We start from the raw sequence: 20,096 nt of genomic DNA, 5'->3' as shown, positions 1-20,096 counted from the left end.
TAATTGGTCGAAAAGCAGGCTCATTAAAAACTAGTTCATTAAAGGTCCATTTAAGAAATAGTATATTTCTCTCTAACAGAATGACATTGTTACATTTGATTTCAACTCTAGGGGGTGGGATCTTCAGACCAGGCATTTAGGATTTACTTGTTGATTCTTCTACTTGAGGCAGTGTGTCCCAGACAGGTCTCTGGATATGTTCAGGAAGTCTTTCTAGTCTTGTCTAAAAAGAAAGTATCAAAAATGAGGTTAAAAAAATCATGCATGTGCAACAGCTATTTTTATGCTAGAACAATCCTAGCGCATTTCTGTGATACTTATATGAATCCTATTCCTAAAATTCAACACGTGTATGACATGCCAATAGGCTACCAAGTGGCAAAAATCCCATTTTGTCCGATAAATGATAAAACTAAGAGTTTATACTACAGAAGCAAGAACAAAGTTCACTAATACCTTTTTTACTTCCATAGCAACCCCTTCAGGTAGGTTTCGTTGAATGTATTCCAAGTAAACATTGGCTGTGCTGCCGGTTAAATGCTTTAACTGAAACAAAAACAGTATTTTCATAACAATTAATAAGACATGTGCTAAAGGAAACCAATCTGTAGGCTGTATCTGGCTTACTTTTCCCCGGCTTTTGCAGCCCTACTTGGAGCAATATAGATACCACTGTTATGACCATTCTAGGTCAAACATTAGAGGCTTGAATATGGCTCTCAAGCTATTCACCACCTATTATGTTTAATGTTTTACACACGAGTATGTATGTGCATGTGTATGATGAAAGAGGGGGTAGACAGCTGTTATTTCCTGAATAATAATAAAAATGTTAATCTGTTTGCTAAGCACGTCTCTTATTTAAACATACAGCTCTTCACTCACCTGCACGTGGCGGTAATGCGTCCTCATTTCATACTGAACTCTGTGCTTCTTGAATATGTGCACTGATTTCAGAAGTGTGAATCGTTCTATCTTCTTTGGAGGTTCTTCTCTAAGAGATAGAGTAGCTTTCATAGAATCATTGGTCATTTTAGTATATTCATGTATTTCTGAAATTACAGCCACTCCACTGACAGCTTTCAATAATGAAGTTGCCTGGCAAGCAGTGGGGAGCAGGGAGAGAAACAACTGAGCCTCCAACTCAACTGATTGGCCTTTGTGGCTGTATTCAAAGAGATGCATGTAACCTAAGGTTTGGGGGAGGGGGGATCATGGAAATGGGCAAGAGAAAACCTTATTAAACTAAAGTCAGTAGCAAAACTCTTGCTGACTTCAAGAACTTTTGTCAACAATTTAAATATGACAAACTTTTTTTATAAAAAATCTTAACAGTAATACTGCTAGTTAAAATCATACTTTTGAGTAAATATGCATTGCCTAAAATACAAGGTTACTTCTACCTTCAGAAACACTGAACTGTTGTTCAATATGATAGATTTCTTAGCGACAGCAGCCACAAGATGTACTTCTGGACTGTAAATTTGCAAGAAAGTGTCTTGCATAATTTACTAGTCCTTAAGCAAATTATCTAATAGTCCATATTCCAAAGTTAGAATCAATGAGCCCAACTGTCTGTTTATGACTACAGTTATATCCCATCTTAACTCCAATGAGTTCAAACTGTCATATGTGGTTCAGCCCTCCATATTTTATCCTTACAACAACTCTGTGATGTGATTGGCTGAAGGTCAACCAGTGAACTTTGTAGCTGAATGAAGATTTTGAACTTTAATCTCACAGACCCTTGTCTCTAACCACTGCACCACACTTGCCCTCAAAATTATATAAGGGTAGTAATTTGATATTCTGGATTCTTTCCAATCAATAAAACAGTTTTAGTGTGCTTTATGCATTCTCTCTTGTTTTTCAAATGTCAATAAAACCATCAGATTTGAAAGCATTAAGCTAAAATGCAATTTTGCTAAGTCTTTTATCTACAATTATCGAGCTATAGTTGGATAATTGGTTGGACCAATTAGAAAATGAGATTCTAGAATTACTGAGTGACTACAATGGATAATTGTACTTACACTTTTTCTATGGAGAGACCAAGTTCTTTAGCTGCAAGCACCATGAAATACTCATAACTGTCCAACACCATTCTGTCATGACCTTTCACCAAAACAGCCAGTTTCTTATATAACACATCTGGTTCATCTGAAACAGATACCTGGATGTAAAAACAATGAGAAATAAGCAAAGAAGCACTCATATTTTAAGGCTTGGCAGCCTTAATGCATGGTTCATTAAAGTCTTGTTTTAAATCATTGAGTTCAAATTAAGTTGTTATATGCATTTTTTTGTGCCCCAACATTGTTTAAACCGTATCAATATACATACAGTGGTACCTTGGTTCTTCCAGGAGTCCATTCGACTCATGAAACCATTTGAAAACCAAGGTGCGGCTTCCGATTGGCTGCCGGAGCTTCCTGCACTCAAGCGGAAGCCGCATCTGATGTTCGGGTTCCGAAAAATGTTTGCAAACCGGAACACTTCCAGGTTTGCGGCGTTCGGGAGCCAATTTGTTTGGGAGCCCAGCCGTTCAAGTACCAAGGTACTTGTGTATAAAAATGACTTTGAACTTACATGGCGGTTACATTCTGGGGATAGCGCATAAAGCCAAAACACATAGGAATAAATGGCAGGTGGGAAAACCAATGTACAGTAGTGCCTCGCAAGACGAAATTAATTCATTCCACGAGTTTTGTCGTCTTGCGATTTTTTTCGTCTTGCGAAGCACGGTGTCGGGAAAGTTTTGGAAAAGCTTCAAAAATCACCAAAGTCTTTAAAAACATCAAAAAGGCTACCACACCGCGTTCTATGAGTTGCTCCTCGAAGTCAAGTCACAACTGTATTAACGGTGTTAAGAAAAAGGAAACAAACTTGCAAGACGTTTCCGTCTTGCGAAGCAAGCCCATAGGGAAAATCGTCTTGCGAAGCAGCTCAAAAAACAAAAAACCCTTTAGTGAGTTTTTTGTCTTGTGAGGCATTCGTCTTGCAAGGTACCACTGTATTTTGTTTTCAGGATGCCCGCCCCCTTTCCATCCCCTTTTATTTATTTGTTTTTAATTTGCCAAGTACGTAAAGCTGAATGTGCACAAGTTCAATATGCATAAGTTGTAAAGTACCTGTACTCCCAATCTCGAAGTTAATATTTTTCAGAACATTTTATTAGTTACTGGCAAGATATAAGAAGTTCAAAACTCAAGACTTACCAGGGATTTTTCCTTGGGCTGCTGAATATTGGTGTGCACGCCTGAAAACTGAAACCACATCAAGTGATTGTTGCTGAAATAGGAAAAAGGGGTGTGTGTGATAATATCACGACAGGAGCAATATAAGAAAATGAGTGTTTTAAGAATTTAGCTGGAAGTGATAAACTTACTGAAGAAAGCTACATTGCTTTAGTGGAACTCTTCTTGTTAAAAGGCAAGCCTCTGGTTCCTAAGAACATAATATAGGATTGGTATGTTAAGATAGCAATGTTGCTACATTGTTGGCCAGCTACTTCAGCTTTCCAGGTTTATTTAGTCAAATAAGAAAATAAATACCTAGATGCCCACCCCCATCTAAAATACATTAAAAAGGTGGGCAGTTGATGAGAAAGGAGACTTTACTTAGAACATTATTCATACAAAAGGCAGTCCACAATTACAAACTATCACATCAGTTCTTTCTAGATTCCTCACGTATTATGTAACTGTCATAACTGGATCTTCTACACACAATCCCCTTCAAGGCCTTCATGTTTAAATGGGCTGCTGCTCATCCATTGAGGCCAAACCTGCCCCCTCATAAGCACAGCATTTCCCACTCATTGCCCCCTGGCTGCTTTTGGGGTTTCTTAACAGTAGATTCCGAGCCTGATGTAGTAAAAGCTGTAAAGGGCATCAGTGCAACAGGAGAGGGAAAGGGCAATAGCATAGCTACTTCCCTTACCAGGCTGCAATGACATGGAAGCATCTACGTCCCATGCTTCTCCATGAGATACGCACATCAGTCCATAAGCAGCCACCAATAAAGTTTGCCACTGGGATTGTGGGAGTGCTATGCATTCTAAAACATATGAGAAAAGCCAGGCAAAGCCACAGCAAATAGGTATTTTTCCAGTGTGAAGGTGGTCACCGGGAAAACCTCTTTGAATGTTGCCTGATAAAAGACAGATAAAGGTGCTGGAGACTTACTAAGGCGAAAGTGACAATGACTATTTTTCTCTTTTGTTTACTATGTCAACTGAGATGAATGGCAAAGCTACTCCAAGGGTTTTAGAGATCACCATTTAAGCAACAGACCGTTGCTTTGGTGCTTAATAATTCCAATAACATAGAGCCATTGCCAGTAAAAGCTTTTAACAATTTTCCATTGCAAAGACTCGAATGCAACCCTGCAAAGTAGGCTAGGTTGGCAGTATCTGGCCCAAGATCACTGTGAATTTTGTGGCTCAGTGGGCATTTGAACCCGGGTCTCCTAGTTCGCACATACGCATTTAAAGCATGCATTGCCATTTATTACACCTGCAGTAACCTCGGAATGCTCATCTTTCCAATGCAGCTTGCAGAAAAACCATCACGCCGCAGCAAACGATATCAACGTATGACGCTTTCTCGCGGGGCCCTGTGGTGGGGAAGGGATAAAATCCTGCTGGAGCAGACCCGTCGATGAGGTGGTCCTTCCCACAGGAAGGGTGGCGGCGAGACATAAAAGCCCAGCTCTGAGGTGACCATCTTCGCCAGCCTCCCTCTCCTGACACATCCCTCCCGCTCAGATAGATATTATCCAAAGGCAGCTCTGACGTCGGCTTTTTAAGATTATCACCCTGTATTTAGCGGCTTAGACATTCACTTATACCGCCCCGGGGAGCCTCCTCGCTGCTCAGCCGAACCCTGCCCCAAGGGACGCCACAATCACCTTCCATAGCCGGCACAAGAAGCTCATTCCCCTCCGCGCCGCCATCTTGCCCTTCCTCAAGCAACTTCCTACGGCCATGACATCATAGAGCTCGGTTTCCTGTAGGGCCCGAGCGACGGCGTCGATCTCTATGGCCCTGGCATCCAGGTAATCATAGAGTTCTCTCGCCGAAGAAACGATAGAGGCGTAAACAACAAAAGTTCCTTCTCTGGTCGTGTGACTTTCTCGCTAGAGCGGCAAAAGTTGCAGCTGCTCATTATTGCTGCAGTGCGTTTGGCAGCAATGTAACAAATAACTACCAGGGCTAGGAAAGGGAAGTACAAGCAGATCTTCCAGTGTGGGGGAAATTTGATTATTACTATTTTATTTTAAGAACTGCGGCGTTTTATTAATCACCATCATCTTAATGACCTGCAAATTCGCCCTGCTCCAGGGAGAACCATTTAAAATTGCGAAAGAATAGTTAAGACCCATATTCCAGAGTCTTGAGGATGAATTGCGTTTTGGAACTACAATTCCCATCAACCTCAGCATCAAGGATGATGGGAGTTGTAGTCCAACAGCAGGTTGCCAGCCCTGCTCGCAAAAACCCTACCGGCACAGTCAGTGGTTCATAAATGAAGTGTAAATGGCATTCCGAGAGCAACCTTGCGCTGCAGATCTGGGCTGTTCTAGCTACAATGCTGAGCTGGGAGGGGAAGATGGGGATACTGAAGAATTTGTTACTATTCATTAAATTTCTATACCACCTTTCATTCGCGGATCACAGGACTGCTTACTGTATAAACACACACCACCACATAACACAATAAACAAAACAATAACTCTTGCCAGTTTAAAAGGCCACAGATTTTTTAAATTTAGCCAAAGGTCTGGAAGAGGAAAGTTTTTACCTGGCGCCTAAGAATATGTACAGCTATGTAATGTACTCCAGGATTTAACTTCTGTCTGGTTGCAGATTGGGGTGGAGTTAAGTTTATTAGGGCTTATTATGATCTCCATCTTTCAGAACAGTTGCTACTTAACCCCGCTTTGATAAAGGCTTTAATAAAGAAACATTTTCTTTACCAAACAAAACCACCCCACCCCACCCTTTTGTACACACAAGCAGGATTCTTAAATAGTACTTTAAAATGCTGCTAAAGACATGAGTTTTGTAGCATTGATTAATGTTGTATGCTTTAGTCACACCCACTGAAATTAACGGACATGACGGAGGCCAGGTAATTTCAGCAGGTCTAATCTAAACGACTAAACAACAACAATCTGCACAGAACCACACTATGGTTTGTAGCTCCTTGCATTTGTGTTGTCAACACGATGTTACCCTCAAATGACACATTATTATTATTATTATTATTATTATTATTATTATTATTACAGTGGTACCTCAGGTTACATACGCTTCAGGTTACATACGCTTCAGGTTACAGACTGCTAACCCAGAAATAGTACCTCGGGTTAAGAACTTTGCTTCAGGATGAGAACAAATCGTGCTCTGGCAATGCGGCGGCAGCAGGAGGCCCCATTAGCTAAAGTGGTGCTTCAGGTTAAGAACAGTTTCAGGTTAAGAACGGACCTCCGGAAGGAATTAAGTACGTAACCAGAGGTACCATTGTATTATTTTTAAAGCAGCAACAACAGTGATCGTCATCCTTCCCCCAAGGTCAAAGACATAAAGCAACACCTACTTGGGTGACCAGTAAAGACTGAAGTTGCTCCACAAATACCTATGGGTTTGGACTACTCTGCTCTAATTCAAATGCTCAAATGTGGCCACAGTGTTAGCTGGATGCAACCGTCAACAAATTTAGTAATGAACTTCAGGCATCTGATGAAGTGGGCTACAGCCCACAAAACTTCATGCCACAATAAATGTGTCAAATCTTTATAGCATCACAAGTCTCTTGTTTTGGGGACACGAGACAAACACAGATACTCCTCTGGAAATGATTGAAATGTTAGTGTGGCAGTTATGCACACGGCTATTCTTTCTCACATATGTAGCGGAGCACTACCTCTAAGTTTGGGGGCCCATTTTTGTACAGGCAACTCAGATAAACATCCCAACTTTTAAAAAATGCTACATATTTCAAATGAAGATTAATTTATTTAAAAGAACTCTTTTGTCACGTGAACAAGGAAAAAACATCAGCAACGTACATTTTATCAAAAGTATAAAAGACTGTTCTGTGGCAGCGTTACGTTGGATCCCTTTGATTTTACAAATACAATATTCTGTCGATTTAAGAAAAAGCTGAAATATTTCTATATAGTACATAGTGCTCTCATGAACTAACTGGGATTCATGCCCCCTCCAAAGAAACAAAAAGGAAAGGGGGAAAAGAAAGAAAGAAAAAACACCATGGCACATCATCGTATGAAATTAAACATTTTAGTGCAAACCTGAATAAAATTACACCCTGAAGTTAAACCACATGCAGTTCAGGTGCAATTAAGCCGTAACAGGCAAAGTTTTCTTTACAAAAATAAAAAGAACTACATTAAAATGTTTATTATTTTATCCCCAAAGAACATTCTTTACACTACACTGTAACTCTGAAATTATTTACAGCTTTTCTGTAACAATATAACAGCAGTTAAATATGTCTGAAAATAAGATTTCCTCCCCCATAAAATAGATTTTTTCTTTTGTTATGTACAATTTTTCTCTAATTCTCTACTGGAATTATACCACAATAAACATGAAACATTAACAAAAAGGGAAATAAAAGATCAGATTTTCCAGCAAAATGTTGACCATATTTAGATGTTATTTATCACTGCAATTGTCTTAGAAATACAGAACCTATGTATAGAAGTTAAACGAGGATCAATATTTCTTCCAAGAATTATTCTGAGATTCTCTTTGGTTATTTTAAGCCACATCATTTGCTCCACAATACTTTTACAAGATGGCAATTTTCCCTGTAACACCTTCCAGTATGATGTAAGACTACTGCTAAAGGACAACTTTGTGGTTATAAATCTGAAGGAAAGGCCTATACACTGCAATTTCACATTGGAAAAATCATTGCTTGCTGACAAGAATATGTATCACCCCAAACCTTCCATGTTTTAACAAGTCCTGACCTAGAACAGACATTTGTTACATGGGCTTGTTGGTGTAATGCTGCATCATATAGTCAAATATAAACCCAATGAATCTGTTTGGAAGGAGCTATTGTTATATACGCATTAGTCTCCTCTCTTTATTTATTGGTTACAGATCATGCATATGTCACAATAGGCTTCCAAACACTTGCAACCTGATTGCCTAGGACTGTCCAATTGGTTTCAAAGAATAGCTCAGCTGGTCTTTCCTGCGTATTACATTCAGATTCTGTGTTACCCTGTTAAACTGGAAATGCAAGAAATCTTTGTCCATGTAACCGTACTTTAATGGCAAATGGCAAAAGAATTAGTTAAACTGATTGGTCTAGATTTGCACTACAGGAAAGAATACACATTGGTAAGATTTCAGCTGATGCCCTCTGCTGTGTTAGCCAGGCAATACCACATTATTGCATTTGTGATGAGGAAGCAACAGAAGACAGTCTGTGGTACCTATTTAGTTTGTTCTTGTTTTATCCTAAAGGTACAATGATTCCTTTGCCTACTGAAGGAGTATATCAACTGATAAAATCAGCAGAAATAATATTTTTTTCCATTGCAAACAGGATAGAGATCTCTGGAACTGTGGCTATGTTTGCCTTGGCTGCTACAAAACTTTTGACAAAAAAATCTGGATGCTTGTGTAATTTGTTGCCTATAGGCTGGATATATTTTGTTTTATGGTGCTCCTCTATTTTTTGTTTTTGATGCATTTTTTTACTGCACCCACATGTAACTGTTATGGCCAATGGCTAAAACAAATAATCAGTAAGCTGATCAGATACTGACCTACACAACACCACCATTATGCCAGTCCCCTGCCAAGCTGTTAACAGAATCCGATTAGATAACAGATGGAAAATACACAATCCCTGACTTTTGAGAATTCTTAAGGGTCTGTCCCAGTAGATGCCAGTCAATGAAAACTGGGAGGGACATTACATTCCTTTTGAAAATAATACCGAGAGAGAGAAAATATTCTGCTCAGACATGCAGGTACCAGCATCTCGCTAAGAACACTAAAAATGTCACTTGCCAGCAAACATTTCATATGAGAGCAGGCATGCTTATAGGTGTCATGTAGCTAACCCCTGGAAAAGGGTCAACCATGCAAGGCTGTCTGTGATCAGCTGGTCATATGAGAAACATCTCACACAGCGTGCAAGTTGCCAGTTCTCTTCATCAGCTATGTCGGGCGACAGCAACAGGTGAAGGCAAATCACACCCCTTGACTGAGATGGGCAGGCACACTGAAGAATCATACCCAACTCTCCAAAGACAACCTGGGTGACACTAGCTATTCCCTGATGAGAACAGATTCTCAGGGAGAAAGCTTGGGGAAAAGAGAGGAGTAGCTTGCAAGGAACACCCAAATAGTTCCTCTGCATTTATCAAAATGCTTTCAATGATTATTAAATCGGTCCTCTCATACTGAAAGCCAGTTCATCTTCTCGGAGATTGTCTCCGTGCAGATCCTCAGGGACACGGCCACACAGAGGATGCAACTCCAACTGGAGAGGCAACTGCGTGGAAAACTAGTATCTGACCATGGTTTTCTGGCAGCAATTTAAGTGAACAAAGCAACGCATTTCTTTTCAACCCTGAATCACCACTGAGAACTATTGGGTGTAAACTGGGAACACCCTGGGACAGGTGCTACTTTTTTTCTGAAATGCCTGGCGAATGTGCCAAGTGGAGACAATTTCAGTTGTCTAAAGCGGCCCTGGCTTAAGAGGGTCAATCTTCATCTGATTTGGGGGTATCCAAGAGCCATGTCTCACCAGTGTCACCCATGACTGGCGCAGCTTTTGAACCAAGTGGGAGCATGGCTATGAACGGTTTGGCTTTGAATGAGAAAAATAAAGACGTTTCTGACTATTAACTTTTTCTAGGGCTCTGGTCTTGACTCTTAGGTGCAAACGTAAGATATAGTAACTGTCTATTTATAAGCAATAGAGGTGATGCACAAGAAGACCGTGGCCTGGGGAATGATCCCACTCCTAGCTCTGGGAAGGGAAAAGGTGCAAGCTCCCTAGCCAAGTCATTCCAAAGTTGAACATGCTGACTTCCCTGAACAGGAATGAGGAAGCTGTGGCCTGATAAAATTTTCATATAGAAGAGGTGTGTGTGTCTTTATTTATTTATTGCATTTCCATACTCGTCACCCCCTGACCCAAACTGCTGAATGTTTGCTGGGCTTTATCGCTTCCCAGAGCAAACCTATGGCTCCATAAGAGAGCGCTGGCAGGCATAAAACCCCACTGTGTATATTTATGCTAACATTATCAGCCAAGCTATGTAATTTTTATTTATTTCTTACATACATACATACATAAACGGCCTCTGGCCATGATGAAATATCTTAACGTGCTTTACCTCAAAGTGGAAATCTCCCCCCTCTTCTTTCTGTGAGGAAAGGTCTTGACAAGTACCACTGCCTCTAGGCAGCAAATAATAATAATAATTAACAATAATAAATCCCTGCATACTCTCAAGGATAACCTTTTTAAAACAAAAAAGTGATAAAACTTTTGCAAATGGAGGTATATTTCAGTGCATTCCTATCACGAATGCACATCCAAGTCCAAGTATCCAAGCCAGTAGTCTCCAGTCAAAAGACTTTTGTGATGTGCCTCAGCAGCATCTCCCATGGTGAAGCCTGTGGACTTCTGATTTCCCTGTATCCCTCCCTCAACCCTGTTTAACCGGGAGCTCTGAAGTGTACAGCGCAAGTAGAGCCCTTCTCAAAGAAACAGATTGCCTCCTAAAAGGGAAAGAAGGAAGTGAATGCAGATTCACAGAGGGCTAATCTAGCTGTTCTCGCTCGTTTCAGGGCCGCTCAATTTTTTTCTGGGTCAAAGTAAAGCGGAATAGGCCGCCAAGCCCATCCATTTCTACAAAGCCAGTCTTCTTGCTAAGAAGGAAATGTGAAGGCATCTTGGAAGCCTCCATCCACCACAGAGCATTCCGTGTAATGGGAAAGAACTTGCCACAGCTACTTGTCCTATCAGCAGAGAGGCCCTCTAACAGGCCCGGCGACATGTTAGAGCAAAACTTTCAGATGCCAACAATCCAAGTCTCAGCTTCTGTTTATTGCGGAGACAGCATTCTTTGTTGTGGCAGATGTTTTGAGGCCAGAGCTGAAGGCACAAAATGAAACACGTCTTGAAAAGAAAAAGAAACCAAAATCTACACGTATAGGGGGTGTGGTGGAAGGGAAAACAAAAACCCTGAGGTGTTGCAAATAAATTTGGGGACTTGTCACGTAAATGCCTGAAAGGAAACAGTAAGGAAATAAGACTTCTCAGAACCAACTAGCTTGCAAGGTATTTGACAAAAAATACCTTTCGAATGAGGGAAAATATGAATCTTTTTGCAATCATAGTTGCAAAAAGTAAAAGGACCAACAGCAATAACCAGATTTATCCCACCCTCCTCCACCCCCCAAGTTACAAACAAAACAAAACAAAAACAAAACATTCAAACTATTCAGATAGTTTAAAATAAAAGGGAAGTAAACACTTAACCCTCCCAGCCGAAGGAAAATAATTCCAACAGGCATCCATAATTTTACAGAATGGCTTTTTTTCTCTCTACAGCTCCACATCATCCTGAAGCAAATCTGTGTCTTCTTCATCCAGTAAGAGGTCAGGGTCTATCACTTCAGTACCGTCCATGACCTCTCCCAATTCCTGAACAACATCGCTGCTGAGGTCGTCGGCTTCCTCCACCTGCTTTATCAAGTCCAAATGATCCAAGGGTATCAAGCTATGCCCAGAGGGCCCCGTGGTCCTTGCAATCGTAGCCGCCATTTCAGCTGCAACAGCCGCCTTCTGGGCTTTCTGCCGCTGCTGCTCTTCCTGCTGCCGGTGTGTTTTCATGTGAGCATTCCGGCTTTTGATTTTGAAAAACATCCTAGCGTTGGGGGGGGGGGAGAGAGAGGAAGAGAAAGGAATGCGGAGAGAGAGAGAGAGCAGATTTCAGAAACAATTATTTTGAGTATATGTGCTACTGTGAACATCCAGAAAGTGTAGGTGTTAGTTGAATATACAGATAAATGCATTTTCAAGCAGGCAGACTTTGGCAATATAATAAAATTATTATTATATTTATATTTATATTTATATCCTGCCTATCTGGCTAGTAGTAGTAGCAGCAGTAGTAGTAGTGCTAGTACAATCATACCTCATGTTACATCCGCTTCGTGTTACGTTCTTTCAGGTTACGTCCTGCGGCAACCCAGAAATACCAGAAAGGGTTGCTTCCAGGTTTCACCGCTCGCACATGTGCAGAAGTGCAAAATGATGTCATGCACATGCGCAGAAGCGGTGAATCGCAACCCGCGTGTGCGCAGATGTGCCGCTGCGGGTTGCATTCTTTTCATGTTGTGAACGGGCCTCAGGAATGGATCCCGTTCACAACCAGAGGTACCACTGTATTACTATTACTATTATTATTATTATTACTACTATTATTTTGCACCCTGTCAGCTCAGCTGCCTGTTTGGGGTAACTGCCCACAGTGCCCTAAATCCAGGACTGTTTCCAAGCATTCACAAGAAGGGAACCAGAATAAACTTAAGGTGTTAGTTAAACCCTTGAATGATCATTTCAAGGGGGGGAGGAGGCTGCCTTGTTACCAAAGGAAGGATACTGGAAGGCGAGGGGAGAACTGGGCTCCAGGGATGGGTGCCCCCTGGTATGTGCCCTCTGCTCTCCCAACACCTCTCCGGTCATCAAGGGATGGAGGCAGACCAGGCCCCTTTGCTGCTAAAAGTTCCTTTGTAGAAAAGAACTCTGGGTTGAAATAATGAGCAACAGAGGGTATGCATCCTCACACAGCAATTCCCTCATTCTCCAGGATCCTTTGGGCCAAGCAGGTCTCACTGCTGAAAGAGTGGTTGTTACAAGAAGTCCTAGTGGGCACTGACAGCAAAGCCTTGCACGGATCAGTTGCATTAGCAGCAGGGAACCATCTGGTCTTCATCAGACCTGCCAGGCCTCCAGATTTGGACTGTGAGGTTCTTTTGGCCACACCACGTACACACCTGTCCAACCTGTGACATTATATACAATGCCAGGTGTGGGACGGGTAAAAGATGCGGCTGGGTCAAAGGCATAACTTACCAGCTGATCAGAGGTACCTGCAAAACACAGCTGCTCTATACCAACTCAGACCACTGGTCCATCTAGCTCAGGACTGTCTACACTAGCGGGAAGCAGCTCTCCGGTAATTCAGGCAGGGAATGTTTCCAGCCCTCCCTGGAGATGCTGGGGTTTGAACCTGGGACGTCCTGCAAGCACAGCCAATTTTCTGCCGCTATGATGCAGACCACCCATAGATTCATAGTCCAGTGGTACACCATACAAAGTACTTCGCAAGCAGCAACCATCACCTGCTTATCAGTTCCTGCAAAAGGGCCTGCATGCCACGCATTACTTTGAAATAGCCAGTCGATTGATGAAGCTTGCATAGCTCTGTGCACATTTCAGAGGTGGAGAGGTGGAGAGGTGGCTCCATCCACTTCTCAAACTTGGTCTACAGCAAGTGTGGGGGAGATGGGGATCCAGTCCAGTGCTCAGATCTAGTTCCCCGGGCTGCGCTGATGACATAGAACTCCCTGGTGCAGCCAAGGGGTCTTGCTGTCAGTGCCTATCAGCTGATTGGTGCTGGCAGTGTACTACCCTGGGATTGGCTACATCAAGAAGTTTACCATCCTCTGTTTAGGCATCAAAACACTGCAGGCAACCCACGGAGGGATCACAGCAGGACCAGCCAGGGGTGTGGTCTGGGAAGGGTGTGTGGCCTCAGGCACATCCCAAGGGCCTGACAGGGAGGCCTGATGGGGCACATTTTGAACCTGGGCCAAAGGTTCCCTACCCCTGGTTTATACAGTGGAGTTACCATTCTAGGGAGCCCCACTCTCAGTTTATTTCCCCTGATGAAACAACTAAGTTCTTTCTGTGTTTCCCACATCTACTCACTTGCCACATTCTTTGCAAGGGAAAAGTGTAGTTGGGTCTGTCTCGCCACTTGTCGTGCTGTGAGCTGGGGAGTTTTTGGCAGGGTGGTCATTCTGGGAGCTGGATTTCTGCTTCGCACTGTGGCTCCCGCCGCGGGTTTTCGTCACAAGGTTTGTACCGCCATGAATGCGAACGTGGCCATTCAGAGCTGGTCTGGAGTTGAACATCTAGGGGGCAAAAGGATAGCTCAGTTGGTAGAGCCCGAGACTCTTAATCTCAGGGTTGTGGGTTCAAGGCCCATGTTAGGCAAAAGAATCATGCATTGCGGGGGGCTGGGCAAGATGGCCCTCGTGGGCCCTTGCAACGCTACAGTTCTAAATCACAAAAATGAAGTGAAATCAAGAGTTTCCCACAGGCAACTGGTTGGCCACTGTAACAACTGGATTTTGCACCACGACTGGCCACTGGCCTGTTCTGGTTGCTTGCTTAAAAACATACGGAGAATCCTGCTGGACCAGTTAAAAACTTCCATCTAGCCCAACTTTGTTTTTCTTGACCACCGTCTTAAACAGAAAGGGGAAGGAAGAAAAAGGGAAGAGACCTCTAGGCACCTAGGAAGAGACTTCTCAGGCGTCATGTGTTTTGGAATAAATCCTTCTTCGGGGGACTCTTGAATAACAGTTTGTGACCCAGTCTGTAAAGCACAGCTGCAGCTTGGTTCCTAGAGCGCTCAATGAGGAGGATTTTCTCCAAAATGTGTTGGGCTTAATAAACCTTTTCTTGTGCACTTGGGAGATCTCCAACTTTTTTCTTCCTATGATAGCGGTCAGCCACTTCAACAAGCCCTCCCCAAATGTTTTCATCATAGGCGAGTTGATCCATCTCCCTGACGGTTTTGGGTTGCCCTCTTCTGACCTTTTTCCAGCTCTACAATGTCCCTTTCTGAGGTGGGGCAACCCGAACTGGACGTAACATTCCAAGCACAGCTGTACCATAGAATTAAAATGTTTCCAGGTCCACTTACCGCTCCGCAGTCTGGCATTTCACATGTATATGAGGTTGCTGGAAGTGTGGGGCTCTGCAAGGAAGGCAGGTTAATAGGTTCAGCAGCAATAATTGAAGGCGGCTCAGGAGAATTCTGAATTTCGGCTTCTTCTTTGACGGACTTCTTGTCCTCCTCTGCCTGCTCCTCTTCCTCTAATTCATCATCTTCGCCGCTAGTCTGAAATTCAAAAGGGATTTTAGGGGAGGTGGGGTGGAGAGCAAGCATGCCTTAAATAAATGGGAGACAGGAAAGCTCTTCTCTCAGCTCTGAAGGAGGGAGGAGTCTTTCCCCTAGCTGGCTGACCTCCTCCCAGCTTGAAAAATCAAGTTGAACAGCTGGTAAAAGCTGCTTTCACCAACTTGGAGCACTCTGGCTAGCAGTGGCTCTCCAGGTAAGAGGTCTTTCCTATTCCTTGCTATCTGATCCTTTAAACTGGAGATGCCAGGGAATTTCTGAACCTTGGAGCAATGTCAGAAATAAATATCTGGAGAGAACAAGTTCACAAACTAGAAAAATAAAAATGAGGGTGGCTCCTACCAGGCATTCATTTTTCACTTCTGCTAAGCGTGTTCTGTGCTTTCGTCCTAAATGCATGATTTTCTTCCAGGTATAATAGTATTCCACACACTGGGCCACCGTCTTCGACTTCACCTACAGTCAAACAGTAATTCAGATGTTGCAACATTGAACTATGATTGTGTAGCATTCAGCGCAACACCAAAAACACCACTCACTCATGTCTTGATCACAAAGAGCGGAAGAAGGCTTGAAAGCATGAATTGGGCTACAGGTCTTATGGAAGTATTTTTACCTATGCTCCCAGTCACATGCTCATTTTTATCCTGCCAGTCCATTATGGAGCACTGGGTGACAGTCCTGTTTAGACGGGGAGCATAGCTGTCAATTTTCAGATTTGAAAATAAGGGATCAGCAGCCTCACCTGTCCTGGGGACAGTCTACGGGATATCTAACAATCCGGGACAGCAGCAGGAAGCAGCGGGGAACGGCGCTGGAATAAGGGAATTTCCCGCAAAAAAGGGGAAGGTTGACAGCTATGACTGGGAGAGGGGCTGGGCTGAGAGGAGGGGCTGGGCTCTATGTCACCAATGAGATTCATTTACCGAGTAGGGAATATGAACTTGGGTCTCCCCACTTCAGTGCAGATGCTCTCTGCCCCAACCACCCTTCAACATTCCCTCTCCCCCGCTCTAATTTCAGCAACAAATTCTTGCTCGGTATCACAGACACAGTAAAATAAACTGAATGCTTAGAGGAGTCTCTCATAAGCTAAAACGTAAGAATTCCCCCCAACCTGGATGAATGAGCAGTGCTTGGTGGGAGAGTGTGGAAGGAAAGTTAATGTCCACCATGTGGGTAAGAGCACATGATAATGGTGAGCATAAGGCCCCTCTGGGTGAGAGCCAGGGAGGCAGGGTCTGTGTGGGAGATGGGGTTAGGGTCCTTGGAATGGAGACTGAGTTTCGGAACCAAACAATTAGATACAGGTACATTGTGTGGAACAGGGCAATGTTTTGCACCCTACTATTCTATTTGTGTGTTGACGTTATTGCTTAAATGGAAATACTAAATCTGTTTCACTTTTTTGCATTGTTTTATACAATGCTGTGTGGATCTCTCTTTTTCTTTTTAAACTCATTGATACTCATATTTTCCAGTCATAGAATCATAGAGTTGGAATAGACCACAAGGGCCATCGAGTCCAACCCCCTGCCAAGCAGGAAACACCATCAGAGCACTCCTGACATATGGTTGTCAAGCCTCTGCTTAAAGACCTCCAAAGTAGGAGACTTCACCACACTCCTTGGCAGCAAATTCCACTGTCGAACAGCTCTTACTGTCAGGAAGTTCTTCCTAATGTTTAGGTGGAATCTTCTTTCTTATAGTTTGGATCCATTGCTCCGTGTCCGCTTCTTTGAAGCAGCAGAAAACAACCTTTCTCCCTCCTCTATGTGACATCCTTTTATATATTTGAACATGGCTATCATATCACCCCTTAACCTCCTCTTCTCCAGGCTAAACATGCCCAGCTCCCTTAGCCGTTCCTCATAAGGCATCGTTTCCAGGCCTTTGACCATTTTGGTTGCCCTCCTCTGGACACGTTCCAGTTTGTCAGTGTCCTTCTTGAATTGTCATTATATTTATTGTTCATTTGCTACGTTGTGAATCACTTTGGGCCTGGTTTTTGCAGGAAAGTGGCAAAGAAAAGCAACACGAGATGATGTTGATAATGTTCTACTTTCATATGATGAAACTAACTTAGTGGCTGAAAACCACAAGATCAGGAATGTCAACAAAGCAAGAACAAGGACAACAAGCCTTACCATTTTCTGTACCAAAATAAAATCTTTGCCGTATGTGTATAATGCTTTGCTGAACAGCTTTCTTTCAACGGGTGTCCACTGGTCTGAACCTGAAAGAAACAAACAGATAAGAATCGAGGGTGGGGGTGTGCCTGCACCATGGTACAAAAACAAAACTGCTGTCACATTTGCGAAGCTAAGCAGGTTCTGGTATGGTTTCAAATTGGATGGGGAACCGCATGTTGAGATTCCTGCATTGCAGGGGTCACTTTCAACTCTACAGTTCGAAGGTTCTATGATTTCTGCAAGTAGGTGTGTATGTATACTGTCAATGGAATAACTATTTTCTCTGAACTTCATCAGTGACACTAGGCAGCTGCATTCCTTCCACGAGCAAAGGACTCACACACAGAACTAGCCTTTATTAGGTAATCCTTTTAACTCATCCGTTCAGGAACTTACCAGCATAGTGATAACTTGCCAGAGGATGCGATTTTGCTCTTGCTGGCTTCAACAAAAGCAGCATCTCCAAAGCGACCTGCAGGACAAAAAGAGGCAAGCAGAATTGTATGTTCTTAATTATTATGACTCTATCTTCTTTTAAGACTATGTGACACTTAATTGCTATGACTCTTTTGCTTCTTTTAATAATGTATTAAAATAATAATATTTACATACCATTTGTTCTATATGCACTAAGAGCTCCTTATACATTTTCTCAGCAATCCTTTTTCTTAAAATTTATTTATGCTTTTCAGATTAATACATTTCACTATAATTTTACAATATACAATTTTAACATTTCAAAATTTGACTTCCTTCTCCCTCTTTCTGGTGTTCCTTAAATTTATTTTGATACCTTCTGAATATCCAAATTAACTTAATTTGCTCATTTATTCATCTGCTTTAAATATATACTCTTAAAAAACTGCAGGTTATTGCAATAATCCTGCCAATGTTCTTATCTGTTTACAATTTATCTGTAAATATTCAATAAACCATCTCTATTCTTTTATAATGGGCCTTAGAAAGCACTGCTAATAATAAGGCCAGTGGAAGTGATGATATTCCAGCTGAACTATTTAAAATTTTAAACGATGATGCTGTTAAGGTGCTACACTCAATATGCCAGCAAATTTGGAAAACTCAGCAGTGGCCAGAAGATTGGAGAAGATCAGTCTACATCCCAATCCCAAAGAAGGGCAGTGCCAAAGAATGTTCCAACTACCGCACAATTTCACTCATTTCACATGCTAGCAAGGTTATGCTTAAAATTCTACAAGGAAGGCTCAAGCAGTATGTGGACCGAGAACTCCCAGAAGTGCAAGCTGGATTTAGAAGAGGCAGAGGAACCAGGGACCAAATTGCAAACATGCGCTGGATTATGGAGAAAGCTAGAGAGTTCCAGAAAGACATCTACTTCTGCTTCATTGACTATGCAAAAGCCTTTGACTGTGTCGACCACAGCAAACTATGGCAAGTTCTTAAAGAAATGGGAGTGCCTGATCACCTCATCTGTCTCCTGAGAAATCTCTATGTGGGACAAGAAGCTACAGTTAGAACTGGATATGGAACAACTCAAAATTGGGAAAGGAGTACGGCAAGGCTGTATATTGTCTCCCTGCTTATTTAATTTATATGCAGAATTCATCATGCGAAAGGCTGGGCTGGATGAATCCCAAGCCGGAATTAAGATCACCGGAAGAAATATCAACAACCTCAGATATGCAGATGACACAACCTTGACGGCAGAAAGTGAGGAGGAATTAAAGAACCTTTTAATGAGGGTGAAAGAGGAAAGCGCAAAATATGGTCTGAAGCTCAACATCGAAAAAACGAAGATCATGGCCACTGGGCCCATCACCTCCTGGCAAATAGAAGGGGAAGAAATGGAGGCAGTGAGAGGTTTTACTTTCTTGGGCTCCATGATCACTGCAGATGGTGACAGCAGTCATGAAATTAAAAGACGCCTGCTTCTTGGGAGAAAAACAATGACAAACCTAGACAGCATCTTAAAAAGCAGAGACATCACCTTGCCAACAAAGGTCCGTATAGTTTAAGCCATGGTTTTCCAGGTAGTAATGTATAGAAGCGAGAGCTGGACCATAAAGAAGGCTGATCGCCGAAGAATTGATGCTTTTGAATTATGGTGCTGGAGGAGACTGTTGAGAGTCCCATGGACTGCAAGAAGATCAAACACATCCATTCTTAAGGAAATTAGCCCTGAGTGCTCACTGGAAGGACAGATCGTGAAGCTGACGCTCCAATACTTTGGCCACCTCATGAGAAGAGAAGACTCCGTGGAAAAAAACCCTGATGTTGGGAAAGATTGAGGGCACAAGAAGAAGGGGACGAAAGAGGACGAGATGGTTGGACAGTGTTCTTGAAGCTACAAACATGAGTCTGACCAAACTGTGGGAGGCAGTGGAAGACAGAAGTGCCTGGCGTGCTCTGGTCCATGGGGTCACGAAGAGTCGGACACGACTAAACAACAACAACATTCTTTTATAAAACGTTTGTTGCCTGGTTTCTTATTTTTCCAGTAAGTTCTACTATTTCTGCATATTCCTTAAGTTTCTGTATCCATTCTTCCTTTGCTGGGACCTCAGCAATCCTTAAAACAGCCCTGTGAGCAGGCCAGTCTTATTATCCCCATGTTACGGATGGAAGAGCCCATCCAATGGAACAACCTTTTGCACGAGATACACCTGTCTCATTCTCTGACCATTTTAAATGGGCCTT

The 20,096-nt window shown here is 42.5% G+C and overlaps 2 protein-coding genes across 11 annotated transcripts in view; both read right to left on the bottom strand.

The window, feature by feature from the left end:
* Positions 1–45: 45 nt before the first annotated feature.
* On the bottom strand, positions 46–5,024 carry MRPS10 (mitochondrial ribosomal protein S10). Its single transcript, XM_082217984.1, has 7 exons — positions 4,912–5,024; positions 3,389–3,447; positions 3,219–3,291; positions 2,034–2,173; positions 886–994; positions 457–546; positions 46–223 (listed from the first exon to the last, which is right to left on the bottom strand). Exons 1-7 carry the CDS (start codon positions 4,987–4,989, stop codon positions 137–139), a joined length of 636 nt encoding a protein of 211 aa, XP_082074110.1. The 5' UTR covers positions 4,990–5,024; the 3' UTR covers positions 46–136.
* A 4,948-nt stretch (positions 5,025–9,972) lies between these two features.
* The window catches only part of TRERF1 (transcriptional regulating factor 1), an 83,567-nt gene continuing 73,443 nt past the window's right edge, over positions 9,973–20,096 (bottom strand). For all 10 annotated transcript variants that reach the window (XM_082217310.1, XM_082217309.1, XM_082217311.1 and 7 more), the window contains 6 exons: positions 17,817–17,892; positions 17,376–17,464; positions 15,571–15,684; positions 15,013–15,210; positions 14,010–14,215; positions 9,973–11,940 (listed from right to left, as the gene is read on the bottom strand). In XM_082217310.1, the coding sequence (XP_082073436.1) occupies positions 11,619–11,940; positions 14,010–14,215; positions 15,013–15,210; positions 15,571–15,684; positions 17,376–17,464; positions 17,817–17,892 (1,005 nt within the window). In that variant the 3' untranslated portion in view covers positions 9,973–11,618. The remainder of the gene's footprint in view (positions 11,941–14,009; positions 14,216–15,012; positions 15,211–15,570; positions 15,685–17,375; positions 17,465–17,816; positions 17,893–20,096) is intronic.

The sequence above is a fragment of the Podarcis vaucheri genome (assembly GCF_965113315.1).
Source record: "Podarcis vaucheri genome assembly, chromosome: 3".
NCBI classification, from domain to species: Eukaryota; Metazoa; Chordata; class Lepidosauria; order Squamata; family Lacertidae; genus Podarcis; species Podarcis vaucheri.
Note: the sequence above shows the minus strand (reverse complement) of the source record. Positions and strands in the feature narration are given on the sequence as shown.

Bases quoted from the DNA above. Each gene is read 5' to 3' on its own strand.
- MRPS10 (XM_082217984.1), bottom strand. From the start codon at position 4,989: ATGGCCGTAGGAAGTTGCTTGAGGAAGGGCAAGATGGCGGCGCGGAGG. The intron at 3,448-4,911 runs GTGATTGTGGCG...TTATGTTCTTAG, and splicing joins TCTTGTGCCGGCTATGGAAG to GAACCAGAGGCTTGCCTTTT. The intron at 3,292-3,388 runs GTAAGTTTATCA...TTCCTATTTCAG, and splicing joins AAGCAATGTAGCTTTCTTCA to CAACAATCACTTGATGTGGT.